The following is a 15,503-nucleotide window of genomic DNA, read 5'->3' on the forward strand; positions in this document are numbered from 1 at the left end:
GTCCGCCGATCTCTGGCAGGCAGCTCCGGCGGCGGCGGAGTCCACGCTTGGGTTGACGGGGGGAGGCGCTCGATGGGTTGCGGAGCCGCCCGAGGCGTCAGAGCAGACAACGCGGGGGGTGGGGGGGTGTGGGGGTGTGAATTAAGAGGAATTAAAAGTGTTAACAAAATTCCATGGTAATCAGATAATTACCGTTGGGACCGAACACTATAAGAGCCTTTGGTTCCCACCTCCCAAGCAGCCCTCCCAGGCGTCTGTGCAGCCTGGCCGCGGCTCCCAGGCCAGGGCGGCAACCAAACAGGCCCTAAGTCTCTCGATAAGCTTTACACGCACGAAATACGACACGGTCCGGAACTCAAAGATGAAGCACTCATCAAAGGATAGCCAGCAGCGACCTCAGATGCCGAAAGCCCGCCATGTCCTAGGCCCTCGCTTCTTCCTGGATGACTTTTGTTAGGTCAGCAGCCGTGGTCGCCTCACCTCCGAAAGTCCTGCTGTACTACACTCCTCTCTCTCTCTCTACATGTGAGAAACAGACGATCAGCTCCGACCCAAGCATGGCAGAAAAGGTGATCTCTCTCTCTTTCTCTGCGGCTTGCAAAATTTGATGCTGACATGAATAAGTTCTGCGTACAACAACAATTGCGTGTTTGTGTTTTGATCTATTCTTTGTTTCTTCTTTGCAAATTTGTGTTTTGATGTAGCTGAATTTGGGCTTGTCGCTAACCTGTATATGCTGTTCTTTAGAAATTGGAAGGAATAATGGTGGAGCTAGAATATATTCAAAAAGTTTCTATAGAATATGTTGATCTGTAGGAATAACTCCATTCTTTATTTCACAGTCTAGATACTGTTCAAAAGCATATCGCATATATACCTACGTTGTGCAGCGTTTCAAGAATGCTTTCAATACTTTCGGAATTACTAATCTTATTCCGCTTTGACGTGTGCCAGCTGCAGCGATTTTGATCCCCTTTACTTTACTTTACTTTAGTGCTGTCAAAAAGAACAATATTTACCCTGGCTTGGACTAATGCTGCTGTCAACACAGTTCTCCATGCTAATCGTTGTGGTTGACCTTGATTGCCACAAGTGCTACAACAAGATCCGCAAGATTCTGTGCGAGCTCCAATGTAAGAACCAAAAAAAAAGGGCACTGCAGCCTCGTCAGTATGATCGATTGGTTCATCTTTACGAGCAACAACGAACACCTTGCATGCCTACGATCTCACTCGTTATCTTGTTCGTGCAGACCATGAGAGGATCCAAACGATCTCCTTCGACGACAAGAGCAAGACGATCACCATCGAGGGGCCGTTCGAACCGCTCCGGCTCGCCTGCAAGCTCCGCTGCAAGGGCGGCAAGGTGGTCAGGGACGTCCACATCGTCGACACCAATCCTCCACCGCCACCGCCTCCGCCGCCGCCGCCACCGCCGCCACCGCCGCCGCCACCGCCTCCGTCTCCGCCGCCGCCGCCGCCGCCACCGCCACCGCCACCGCCACCGCGGCCGACAGTGGTGATCCCGTCGTGTCCCGCGCCGCCGGTGGGGCCGTGCGGGTGCCAGTGCTGCGCGCCCTGCTACCAGGGCTACTATGAGAGCTGCAGGTGCTGCTGCTGCGGCAGGGTGTACGGCCTGACCGTTCGGCCGTTGCCGGCGCCGTGCGGCTACAGGGGCTGCCGGACGTTCTGCGACGACGACCCGTCGGCGGCGTGTAGCATCATGTGATTGTGATCCTATCGTAGCATGCCGCAAGCATGCTCTCGAGTTGACCACTCGACCTTGGAGTCATTCTAGTAGTATCAAGTTGGAGTTTTCCGTGAATTAGCGTGGACTACATTGGATTTGAGTGTTTTATTATACAGGTCGGGAATTAATTTGGGATGGCAGACGAATACGAAATGGACATGATAAGTTGGTTATGCGTGCGTGACTTGTAGAAAAATAAATGTTCATTAAGCAGGGATGCATATTGTTGTTAATTATTCTCTCGATGATTGTAAAGAGCAGAGCTGAATATATGATCTTACTGTCCACATCTCATTGGCCATAGGAAGATGTTATAGTACCACTGTACTATGTTGAGTGTTCAACACAAACAGGATCGGATGCTTCTGCTAAAGTGTGGAGTCATAAAAAGGAGAAATGTGCCGTCTGGCTTGTACTCTCTGGGTCATTATCACTATTGTCTTTTGATCATCTCACAAAAATTTTCTCAACAAAGAGCTATTCTTCCATCAACTGTCTTGCTGCTACGCGCGCATTGCAGACAGTTTGTTAAATACTCCTACTTACCAGTTACCACTTACCGCGCAACACGCTGCAGGGGAAGTCAGGAGTACAAAACAAGTGACAACAAAATTGAAATCACTTGTATTTGGTTCAGGTTAGACCTATAATTCATATGACTTGTCCATCAACATGTGTTCTCGCACGTGCTAAAATTTTAGGAGATATAAGTATTAGTTATATAATACATCTGACTAATAAAGAATTATTTATATTCAATTGTATGTTTTTCTCTTTGTTTATTTTTCTAACACGATAGACATAATAGATACTCTGCAGTCTATATCTAGTTATGATAAACTTATTAATTAGTATTTTTTTCAAGGGACTGATCTATATGTTTTCTCATCCATATTCCTATTTTCTTTTTGCATGGCACCTCTATATATTAATATGCAATTAATTTAAAACCTTACCATTAATTATGGTGGCTCTTGTTGCACCATATATCTTATCAAGTCATGAATCTAAATTTTGATTTTTTTTAAATTTTATTTATTCCTATTGACTCCTACAAATTTTTCTCTTCTCAAGTTAAGTTGAAACTCTTATGCTTATTTTATCTTTCATTAACTCTCCTTTTTGCACTTTTTTAAAATAAGGATTTTAGGTCGTAGAGTAGGTTCATAAATACTACAATAATATAAGCCATCATTTAAAATATGCATCATGTCGTTTAAGATAAGTCATAGAGCTTGAAGTGAGATCTCGGATGGGGGTAGCAGGACTAACCTTAAGAGAATTTTAATACTTAAGCCTTATAATGATCGACATTTTACTCTAAAGTAATCTTAGAGAGTCAGGAAAATATAGCCACCGGTGGCCTCCCACAATTCTCAACCTAATTGAATTTTTCTATCAAGGAATTATATGTGCAGTTATGGTTATACTATAAATATAGACATGTCAAACTTTCTAGTTAAAATATATAAATATATCTAAAGTAATGGCCTATATAAATTATATGTCATGGTTACTAATATGGTTTCAAACAATTTGTTAGTATCATTAGTATATAAGTTGTTTAGAAAATTATTTTTTATGTGATGAAACATAACATATATATTTATTGCTCATGGATGCTGGCACGACCCGTATGTTTACTTTAATTAAATCTTACTATATTAATATTTACAGAGGTGGGTAATGTATGTAGAAACAAATATGTGCTCTATGGTTATCTAAACATTTTTTATAATGGAAGATTTGATAATTTAGATGCAGATTTGAAGGGGTATTTAATTTTTTCTAATAATGAGATGAAAATTTAGTTATGTAAATTATCGATCAAATAATAGGAGGACACAGGTGATTAGTTGCGAATTTATATCTACTTTAGATCATGTTTCTTAATGGCATAGGTAGGTAACATAAATATAGAGTCATGGGTCACTTTATATTGTTTTACACAACAACAGAGGTGGATAATTATTTAGAAAATAGAATAGAGCCAATAGCTATTATTATAGGTTATGCTGAATTAATGGTCAGATGTTTCTAATTTCTATGAGAATTTTTAGGATCTATCTTTTGTTTTTCTATCAGGTCTTGTGAGTATTAACATCCAGTCTCCATTCGGGACCTGTAGTTAGAATTTCTAGAGTTTATCTTTTTTTTCTAGCTTGATTTGTATTTAGTTGAAACCTAATCTTATGACATATGAACTCTTGTTGCATCCCTTTCTATGATTTCATAAATCTAAAGTTTAGCTTTTAACTTTTTATCAAGTTGTTGTAATTTTTTCACATGTTAAGTAGAAATTCTAGTGTTCTTTATCTTTATTCGTAAGTTATTTTTATTAAAAAGAGTTTAGGTCTTATTAGTATTGTTTTTTCACATGTTAAGTGAAAACTAAGCTTGCAGCCAGCACTGAACATGTTGAATTTGTTATATCACATGATTATATGTGTGTAGCATTGTTTTATGTATCATGGAGTGCTCAAAATTACTGATATTGATATGACATAATGTTACAGTTAAAATGTATAAACTTATGAAATTTATTATCATGGAGTATTAATATAAATTAAAGTGAATTGTCAGTATTATTATACGTAGTTTGTTATGTGAATATTTTTCCATGCTTCATAAGTTATTAAAATAAATATTTATCCTAATGTATATATGTTTATTTGATATACATGGTGGAACATAGCATTATGGTTATTTAATTTCACGGTAGTAGAAGTCTGTAATTTAGAAATATATATGTATTGTAATTTATGGATATTGATTTATTTTTTTACAATAATATATATTAGTATTTATATGTAGATTTGAGAGATATTTTTGTTTATGTTTTATAATGGCTAAGATAGATACAAATATAAAGGTAATACTTTACATTATCTTTCACAACGACATATATGGTTAGGTTGCATGCAAACATATGATGTTACTTTGCATTATCTTGTATAGCGATGAAGGTGGATGATTTATAAAATCATTAGGGGGTATTTTAAATTATCTTTTATAATGTTAGATATGGGTAATTTAGACACAAAGTTAGAGAATTATTTTAAATTATCTTTAATAATGACAAAGCTGGGTAAATTAGATGTATTATTAGGGGGTTATTTTGTATTATATTTTATTATAGCAAATGTGGGTAATTTAGATGCAAATTTAGGGGGTTATTTTTATTTTTTCATAACGACAGATGTGGGTAATTTATATGCAAATGTAGGGGGTCTTTTGAATTATCTTTTGTAATGGCAGAAGTGGGTAATTTAGTTGTAAAATTAGGGGGTTACTTTATGTATTTTTCATAATGACAGAGGCAGGTAATTTTTTTACAAATTACAATAGATCCGATGACTATTATCGGCGATGATGATTAGAGTCTACCAAATTAAAGGTCAGATGTTTCTGATTATTGTGAGAATTTTTAGGATTTATCTTTTTTTCTAGGGGCTAGAATTATCGTGGTACCTCTGTTGAGGCCTCTAATTAGTAATAGTAAGATAAGATTGATTGATGGTTACATGTCCCATGGAAACAATCTAGCACAAGGGTTGGGCAGAGGAATCGTGTGCTGTTTGCCGTCTCGTGGACCGCACCCACAAATGCCTCGATCATATATATAGCCATTGGATTCCCAAAGGATCTGGCTGTACCACATATCATTGATATGCTTTTCAAAAACACAACATCTAGCATCTCCTTAACTTCTTTCTCCGCTGATCGTCGAGAGTATGGGTGGCTAGCTTGTAAAAGTAACGTAATAGCATAAATAAAGTTTACGAAGGAATACATGCAAAAGCGGCGTTGAAGTATGGTTTCTGCATATGTTGCGGCTGTGGTTTTATTCCCAATTTTCCTGTGTTCCTCGGGTTCGCGTATGGTTGGATGGCCGCTGGCTGCAGCATGTAAAACGAACCGTGGAATACGACAGTTCCATTTCGGAATAAAATTGAGTGGGGACGGTCCCCGTGAATACGACAGCAATGGGCCGCCGAGCCAACGTGCGGGACGACCACGTCGATAACCTGCTTGAACTCCTGGGCTTCCACCGACATGTCGTTGTCCGGGCCTGAGTCGTGGCGTGTCGCCTTGGTCTATGCGATGGCCTCCAGGTGGACGCTGAGGGAAAGCACGAACAGCCTCCGCTTCAGCTCAACCCGGGCAGCGCCACCACCGCTGGTCGGCAGGGCGGCCAAATTCGTTGCACGGTGGATCCGCCGCACCATGGCGTGCACCTGATCTACGAGGATGACGCCCGACATGCAGTGGACACAGTGCGCGGAGAAGAGAAGCATGGTGGCGACGTGGGTGCTGGCTGCGCCAGTGCGGGCTGTACCTGGCCAGATGACAGGGCTTGGCCGCCGCGCGCCTACCCGACGAGGAGAGGACGCCACGCACCCGTCACCTCGTGCAAGGTCGCTGGTGGCGGTCCAACCCTAGCTCGTCGGCCACTGGTGATCCTAGGGGATTTTTTATTTTTAATCCTTTTTAAATGAATATTTTAATAATAACCATTGGAAAAATAATATTGCACAAGGTAACCCTTTTGGTCGCGCCAGCGCAGCTGTCACGACAGTACCACACTGTCGCGCCACATGCACTGGCGCGACAATGGCATCCACCGTGGCGTGGATGTTTGACTAGGGCCTACGTGGCCGGCGGCGGGTCCCACCCTGTCACGCCACCGACTCCGGCACGACAGCGTCGTCGCGCCAGGCGGGCTAGCGCGACAGGGCGATATAGGGTTTGGCCAGCCCGACCCACTTTCCTTTCTCTCTCTCTCTCCCTCTCCCATCTCACGTCACGCCTGGGCGATGCCGGCACACGCCGCCGCCACCCCGCCACCTCTCTCTCCCTCTCCCGGTGCTCCGCAGGCGTAGGGCGCCAAGGAGAGCCGGGTGGCTCCGCCGCTACCTCGGCGCCTTGCCGTGGCGGCGCCGCCGGCCACGGCTTCTCCCAACGCTGGCCGCGACCTCCCTGCTCCGTAGACCCTCCTACACGTCCAGGTAGAACCCCCTCCCTCGATTTCTTGAATTGTTGCCTCATTATTTCCATGACTAGGGTTAGGAAATTTGGGATATTGTGAATGTTTTTAGCTTTTGTTGATACTATTTGATGTGTATAATAGGTTTAGGATATATTCTGCCCGTGGATTCGACGTAAACTACGGGTTGCATGGACCTAGGTAGTTTATGCATGGAGGAGGATTTAGAGAGGTTTGTTTGTTGCCTTTAGATGTCATCACTGTTGAGTTTGTGCTATGGTAATGTTGGAGTGATCGCACAAGATTTGGTTTGGAAATGTGTAGTTGTTGTTGGTGTTGATGTGTTGCTTCACATTTTGTAGATGGATTGTTTAGTGCGATTGTTTCATGGTGGCAAAGTTAAAGGAAATGGGGAGTTTCAAAGCATGCACGAACATGTTCAGTTCTTTAGTACACCTCATAGCTTTGATGCTATGATTAGCCAATGTCAGGAGAAATTTGGGTGGCCACTAAGTTTCAGAGGTAGATTTGACTGTGGGAAGGAATGCGCACACTATGTGTTAATGCCTTTGTCATGTGAGGATGAATGGAAGAAATTACAATGAAGTTGTGAAGACTAGCAGTGTTAGGTGCTTGGAAGTTGTTGTGGAGAAGGGGTCTAGCCCATTTGTGCTGGCTGTGGATGATAATGTCGATGTGGTGCCCGTAGAGAACCTTACCCAAGACGAAGTGTTGCAGCCGGTTCTAGTTAGGGAAGTTGATAGGTCATTTGAGCTCGGTGCCTTGAATGATGAGTTCGATGTAGAAACGTTTGTCGAGGACGTTGGAAACGGAGATGGAACACATGATATGGACGACATATTCTAAGGATTGGAGGATGATGAAGTTGGTGTTACCTCAGTGGATGAAGATGACTTGACTTTAGGGCCAAGTACTTCAGATGGTGTGTTGGAGGACGAGCACAGGTCTGAGCCTAGTAGCTATGATGAAAGTGATTGTTGTGAGGTAGGGTTTACGGAGTCATTAGGAGTCCCAGTTGACGGGTCATTGAGAATGGAGTACAATGACGTTGAACTTAGGAAATTGAAGGCTGTCCATGTGGATGTACCCTCGGTACCAAATTTCATGGACATTAGTATGGTTGATCTGGCAATATGTGACACCGGTTTGACAACGTTGGCCGATGCAGTAGCAGAGAGTGAGGAGGTGGAGATTAAGAAGGGAATGTTATTTGATACCTTAGAGCATCTCCAGTATTTTCTGATGGATTATGCCGTTATGTTTCACAGGCCTTATTATGTCACCCACTCGGACAAGAACAAGAGGTACACCGTGCTTTGCAAGCAATGATGTCAATGGGGACTATGGGCTCACAGGCAGAGAAACGGAAAGTAGAAGATTCGCAATGTGAGGCAACCTCATACCTATCGATCTTCAAAGCCGAAGGGTGTGCACGCCCAAAACACAGCCCGTTACCTTGGTCATTGTCTTGTTGGCATTGTTAGGGCCGATAGCGACACATCAGTTTCTAGCATTATCGAAACCATATTTGGGTTCACTGGTTATAGAGTGAAGTACTCAAAGGGATGGCGGGCAAAGCAGCATGCTATTGAGTTGCTATGGGTCCTACACTTACCAAAGCACTAATGATAAACCACAGAGAAAACATGAAAAGAAACAGGTTGTAATTTTTTCACATGTGAAGTAGAAATTCTAGTGTTCTTTATCTTTATTCCTAAGTTATTTTTTATTAAAAAGAGTATAGGTCTTATTAGTATTGTTTTTCACATGTTAAGTGAAAACTCAGCTTGCAGCCGGTACTGAGCAAGTTGAATTTGTTATATCACATGATTATATGTGTGTAGCATTGTTTTATGTATTGTGGAGTGCTCAAAATTACTGATATATGATATGACATAATGTTACAGTTAAAATGTATAAACTTATGAAATTTATTATCATGGAGTATTAATATAAATTAAAGTGAATTTTCAGTGTTATTCTACGTAGTTTGTTAAATGAATATTTTTCCATGCTTCATAAGTTATTAAAATAAATATTTATCCTAATGTATATATGTTTATTTGATATACATGGTGGAACATAGCATTATGGTTATTTAATTTCACGGTGGTAGAAGTCTGTAATTTAGAAATATATATGTGTTGTAATTTATGGATATTGATTTTTTTTTACAATAATATAAATTAGTATTTATATGTAGATTTGAGAGATATTTTTGTTTATTTTTTATAATGGCTAAGGTAGATACAAATATAAAGGTAATACTTTGCATTATCTTTCAGAACAACATATATGTTTAGGTTGCATGCAAACTTAGGATGTTACTTTGCATTATCTTTTATAGCGATGAAGGTGGATGATTTATAAAATCATTAGGGTGTATTTTAAATTATCTATTATAATGGTAGACATGAGTAATTTAGACGCAAAGTTAGAGAATTATTTTAAATTATCTTTAATAATGACAAATCTGGGTAAATTAGATGTATTATTAGGGGGTTATTTTGTATTATATTTTATTATAGCAAATGTGGGTAATTTAGATGCAAATTTAGGGGGTTATTTTTATTTTTTCATAACGACAGATGTGGGTAATTTATATGCAAATGTAGGGGGTTCTTTTGAATTATCTTTTGTAATGACAGAAGTGGGTAATTTAGTTGTAAAATTAGGGCTTACTTTATGTATTTTTTATAATGATAGAGGTGGGTAATTTTTTTACAAATTACAATAGATCCGATGACTATTATCGGCGATGATGATTAGAGTCTACCAAATTAAAGGTTAGATGTTTCTGATTATTGTGAGAATTTTTAGAATTTATCTTTTTTTTAGGGGCTGTTGAAGCCTCTAATTAGTAATAGTAAGATAAGATTGATTGATGGTTACATGTCCCATGGAAACAATCTAGCACAAGGGTTGGGCAGAGGAATCGTGTGCTGTTTGCCGTCTTGTGGACCGCACCCACAAATGCCTCGATCATATATATAGCCATTGGATTCCCAAAGGATCTGGCTGTACCACATATCATTGATATGCTTTTCAAAAACACAACATCTAGCATCTCCTTAACTTCTTTCTCCGCTGATCGTCGAGAGTATGGGTGGATAGCTTGTAAAAGTAACGTAATAGCATAAATAAAGTTTACGAAGGAATACATGCAAAAGCGGCGTTAAAGTATGGTTTCTGCATATGTTGCTGCTGTGGTTTTATTCCCAATTTTCCTGTGTTCCTCGGGTTCGCGTATGGTTGGATGGCCGCTGGCTGCAGCATGTAAAACGAACTAATGATGAAAACGGAACGGAAATATCCCGAACCGAACCACATCATTTTCTATATTTAATCCGATTGAATCCGCATTTTCTTGTCCGACTTTTCCGTTTTCGCTTTCGCATTTCAGATGTTTCGTATTTCAAATGTAAAAGTAGAAAACGGTTTAGACATTTTTCGACCGTTTTCTACTTTTCTATTTTTAATTTGAAATATTTCGAATTGAAAATTCGGTTTAAACCGAATTTGGCCAACTACACAGGTCATACAGCCCAATTACAGGTTGTTCACCACGCAGCTGCGTTCTTTCTACTGGTGGCCAGCTGCCCTCTCTTATAGACGGCGCCCAGCCTCATCTCTCTTCACCTCACGAGATGGTGCTAAATGTCAGGAAACCAGCGGCATCTACACGAAAGCCCACCTGGGCCATAGCCTATCAAGCTCATCGGTTTAACCCCCACCTGCAAAGTCAATCATTTGATAGTTTTTGCATCAGCCGAATAATTTTTTGTTACTCAAAAGAAAAATCTGAATAAATCTTTAAAATAAAATACTACATCTATTCTAAAAAGATTAATAAAATTATTGTGACTCAGTTCGAGTTCATGTTTCTATAATATGCACTTGTTAATTATTATATGCACTTGAACTTGATCATGTATGCACTTAGTCATGCACTTGGTCTACGGGTTGGTATTCCGTATTGAGTTTTCGTATATCGACCGTGTTCGACATAAATCCGCTCGAATTGGTTCGTTTTCGAAATTCTCGATAATTCGTAAGTTCGCGTTCGTTTTCGTGTCCGATTTTACCGTTTTCGCTTTCGTTTTCTTATTTCAAATGTAAAAGTAGAAAACAATTTAGGAGTTTTTCGACCATTTCCGACCGTTTTCATCCTTAAAACGAACCGTGGAATACGACAGTTCCATTTCAGAATAAAATTGAGTGGGGACGGTCCCGTGAATACGACAGCAATGGGCCGCCGACACTATCGAAACAGTCAATTTGCCGAGTGGAAGGGGTTTGCCGAGTGCAATCTTTCGGGCACTCGGCAAACAAGCTCTTTGCCGAGTGTTATGCGAAAACCACTCGGCAAAATAATTGTACTCGGCAAAAAAGGGGGTTTGCCGAGTGTCAAAAAAACACTCAACAAAGAAGGGGGTTTGCCGAGTGTTTTTTTTACACTCGGCAAACAAACTCTTTACCGAGTGTTTTTTTGCACTCGGCAAGGAAATATTTTTTTTCTCTCCTAACCTTCAAGCTTTTTCTACTATGCACATACAACATGTTAAAATTTGGTATATTTCTTAATCTGTTAGCTATATTTAATTAATTTATTGTATTTCAAGAAATTTTTTGGTTTAAGTCAAATTTGAACTGCAAGTGATTCAAATAATAAAATAAAATGAGTAGAAAAATGATAGTCATGCTATTGAGTCCAGTGTGAGGCCTTACCTTGGAAATGAAAAGAAATTTCGAACATCTCGTTCAGGAAACACGACCATGAACGTGTGGCCGAATGGTTTTTAAATTCTAAAAAAGCAAACAAAGTTTGAAAATCATGAGATTTGTCATGATGTGATGATATCATACGTGGAGGCTGTGGTAAAAAATTGATAAGATTTCGCACATTTTGTCACGTACGATGTTTACAAACCGAAGCATCTTAGAAAAAGAATCGTAACGTTGAGAAGGATTCGGTAAGATTTGGAGTCAAAGTAATGGTCGAATTGGGGTTCGACTTCAAAACTTTTTGTATAGGCAACAGAGAACATAGATTGTTTCATGTGAAATTTTGGTAATTTTTTGGATCCGTTTGATAATTTTAATTTATTAAGTGCAATTATAGAATTTTAATTTATATAAATTGAATTTGAGCTATAACTGCATGAAATAATGGAATAATATTCATAGAAAAATCAAATATACATTGTCAAGTGAATTTGACAATGTATTTTCAAAGTACATCGGAACAAATTTAGAAAAACATGTTATGAAAAAGAAGGAAAAGAAAGAAAATAAAAAAAAACTGGATTTGCCGAGTGCTTCTCGTCTGACACTCGGCAAGCCTCCTTCTTTGCCGAGTGTGAGATCTGGGACACTTGGCAAACCCCAAAATCATATACCCGCATCCGGCCGCACACAGCCACACATGCAGACACCCACCCACGCCACACACGCACACAGGCACAGTGGCACACCCACCACCGGCCGCCACCGGCCCCCCTGCGCCCTACCCCGCCGGCCCCCAGGCCCACGTCCCTCTCGTCTCCTGTATGGAAGGAGAAAAATAGATGCGAGGAGTCGGAGGTCCACTGCTCACCGTCGGGGATCTCCTCAGTGACCTCGCCATCGAAGGCGGTGACGGCCCCCTCGTCGGCGTCGGAGATGCATCCGCCCCCTCCTCTCCAGCAGCATCGCAACAAGCAGAGAAGGCCGATCCGTCCGATCTCAGCCGGCTCTTCGAGGTTAGGGCTCGTTTCCCTTCCACCCATGTTCTCTCGATCTGGCATCTCCTCGCTTCTTCTCTCCTCGGATCGAGCCAGTTACCGGCCGACGCTGGCGGGTTCCTTTTCCTTTGCGTTTCCGTATCATTTGAGCTGGGATCTCACCGGGAGCTAGGAATTTCTCTTGCTCCTCGCTCTTGCGTCGAACGGACCGCAGGTGGTGGGCGAGATGCAGAGCAGCATGGACCGGGTGCGGCGCTAGCTCTCCTCCACCTCCACCCGCCACCTCCTCCGGGGCCCCCTCTTGAAGCGATCCGACACGGTAAATCCGCTCCCTTCATTTCCCCTTCTTTCTGGATTCCAGTTTGGTTCATGTTCCCTGTCTCGACGTCAGTACAAATTACTGCAGGAAACAGCTAGAAAGCCAAAATGTACTGTTATTGCTGACCCGTGGATACCGTTGCGAGCCTCTAGTTAACATTTGTTGATTGTTTACCTGTCAACTGTCATTTCCTCTTATTTGCAAATTCAGTTCCTTGCTAGTGTAGTAGTGTATAAACCATATAGTCTATGTGCGAGTCCTGAGGCGTTCTCCATTCTCATAGCATTGCAATTTTTGTTTGGATTCCACGTTGTCGCTTCCACTTATGATGTTTCTTCATTTTACTCATATATATCAGCTAAGAAAGTGGAATGAGCGCTGGGTCATACTTGATCCAACAACTGGGGAAGATAGAATACAAGTACGGTAACTGCAGAGCTGTTTCTGTTTTCGCCAAAGAGGCGGTACCTGAGACACCAAATGAATGACACCAATTTTTTTTTTGGATTATGTAGGGTCCGTAGGAGTGACAAGGATGTTAGGGGAGTAATTTTGTTTGATTCAACAAGCACAGTGACGCTATCGCCTATGAACTTTCAGTATGGACCTACTTCTGTTCCAGTTCGTCATGACTTTCGGATGTACACTGTGGAAACTTTGTAATGACCTGTGCAAACTCTTGGTGCAGTGGACTGGCAAAATATGATGGATGCTGTTTCTGTATCCTTATGGGGTGTCTTTGCGTTATCATGTTTACTCTCTTCTCCTTTTGTCTAGATTTGATTCGATGTGTTCTTTGACTAGTGTTCTAGATATTGGAACTCCACAGAAAAAGGAATACTTTCTTTGTGCAGAAACTCCCAGCGCTGCAAGAGCATGGGTATCCACTTTACAGTAAGCTTTGATAATCTACGGTTCTTGCTTATATTTATCTTTTTAACTTTTGTTTTCCCTGAAACCAATTTTATCCTCAACCACGAGTTTTGCATTACTGTTTGACTATCTCTTCCCTGCCACTGGACTGACTAAGATTAAATAAACATTAATTGAATGTATGTTGAATCTGCTATTTGCACTTGTACAACTGGGTCTATAGTGGGTTGCTGTTTGATTTGTTCCTGTAAGTGTCAGTATTGGAAGAACATGCATCCTTGACTTAAACTCTGATCTATTTAGTTCATGCATATATGGTGGCTGTGATTGGCAGATTTAGAGAAGGCTTGCTTAGTTACGACACACATTACATGGCAAATCACACAAATGTTTTAGCAGTAGGTTTATTTAAATGGAAATTCATGGAATTTACTCATTAAAGTGCATGCATGGTGGCTGTGGTCAGTGGATTTAGAGAAGGCTAAGGAGTAGGGAGTAGCATCGGGTGAGAATGATCCTGAAAATAAACCTCCTCCTTAGCCTCTAGAAAATTTTTGAATGCTTTAATTCATTGTATTCCAGGATGGAGGGAGTAGACTTTTTATGTGTAAACACTTCCCAACTTTAGGGGTTAGAAAATTAGCAGATGTGAAACACCTTGTTATTTTGCTGTGTGTCATTTCTAAATTCAAAATCAGAAATGTGTAAATTCTGCTCTATTTGGTACTCTACAATGATTAGGAAAGCTTCCTGTAATTAAATAGTTAGTGCTACTGGTGCTTATTGTTCCAAAGTGAGACAAAGAAACAGTTGCTTCTAGCATCATGCAAAGGGTTTCACTTGGTTCTCTCATTGATGAAACATGCCATGCATAATGTGTTATTAAATTAATGCAATATAACGTAGAACTATATAGGTTATGGCTTTACAATAGCCTCATTATATATAATATCTAGTTGTCATGCTGATAATGGGTAAATCTGAGCCATTTCTCGAGTTCTTTTGCTCTTGTTCTTTTGCTCCAGGTGAGGAAGGAGAAGCTAGGGGATCAAAAATGTTCTTCTAATAGAAATGGTAGCCAACAATCCATCACTGAAATGGTAACTCAAGAAAACCTTTTTCTAAAATGTCCAAATAGATGTTTTCCTAGCACCTTTTTCTGCATACATGAACTTTTATCTTCTGTTTGCAATGGCCTCTTTTCTGCCTAAGAGGTGGTTTGTCCTATTTTTTTTAGGAAAAGTAAATAAAAGAATAACTATTGGAGTTGGCCATGCACTGGTTAGCTGCTGCAAAGTCGAAGTTCACAGTGAATTTGAATGATATAGTTAGTTATCAGTATGTAAACATGTGGTTACTTCTATACCTAAGGGCGAGACAACAAACTATGATCACATTTCTTCCTTCTTGCAGCAGTGAAGAAGCTAGTTTCATGAAGAATGGAGTAGAAGACATGTCTACTGGGGTGCTGATGGTTTTACCTTCACTATTTTAGTAGCATAGTTTTTGAATTTTTTCTGGATATTGATTCTTCTGAACTTATACCTGTCATTAGTCTCTTAAATTTGTCATCTTCATTTCTATGTCCATGTGGTTATTATGAGAATTATGTTGCCAGGAGCATGATGTGCATGCAGATATGGCGTACTAAGAGTGTTTTGTATTGCAGCTATTAAACTGAAATATGCTAAGAAAAAAATTATTTTTTTTCTTTGGAAAATAGGTTTGCCGAGTGTAATTTCCAAAAACACTCTGGCAAACAATAATGGTATGCTGAGAATTTTTTTTTCTTTCGAAAATAGGTTTGCTGAGTGTAATTCCCAAAAACACT

At 40.4% G+C, this 15,503-nt stretch overlaps 1 protein-coding gene and 1 long non-coding RNA gene across 3 annotated transcripts; both read left to right on the forward strand.

Annotated features, from left to right (window-relative positions):
- Window positions 1-228: 228 nt before the first annotated feature.
- Window positions 229-2,127, forward strand: LOC136482684 (protein PYRICULARIA ORYZAE RESISTANCE 21-like). The gene is made up of 3 exons (XM_066479889.1): window positions 229-569; window positions 1,052-1,133; window positions 1,253-2,127. Exons 1-3 carry the CDS (start codon window positions 444-446, stop codon window positions 1,726-1,728), a joined length of 684 nt encoding a protein of 227 aa, XP_066335986.1. The 5' UTR covers window positions 229-443; the 3' UTR covers window positions 1,729-2,127.
- Window positions 2,128-12,692: 10,565 nt separating this feature from the next.
- LOC136482685 (uncharacterized) lies at window positions 12,693-15,282 on the forward strand. Of its 2 annotated transcripts, XR_010765157.1 has the most exons (5): window positions 12,693-12,799; window positions 13,158-13,220; window positions 13,315-13,519; window positions 13,612-13,679; window positions 15,086-15,282. It is a non-coding gene; the product is annotated as an uncharacterized lncRNA (long non-coding RNA). The 2 variants fall into 2 exon arrangements; XR_010765156.1 differs by lacking the exon at window positions 15,086-15,282 and having other exon boundaries at window positions 13,612-14,148.
- Window positions 15,283-15,503: the final 221 nt, after the last annotated feature.

Source organism: Miscanthus floridulus, chromosome 9 (assembly GCF_019320115.1).
Source record: "Miscanthus floridulus cultivar M001 chromosome 9, ASM1932011v1, whole genome shotgun sequence".
In the NCBI taxonomy this organism is placed as follows: domain Eukaryota; kingdom Viridiplantae; phylum Streptophyta; class Magnoliopsida; order Poales; family Poaceae; genus Miscanthus; species Miscanthus floridulus.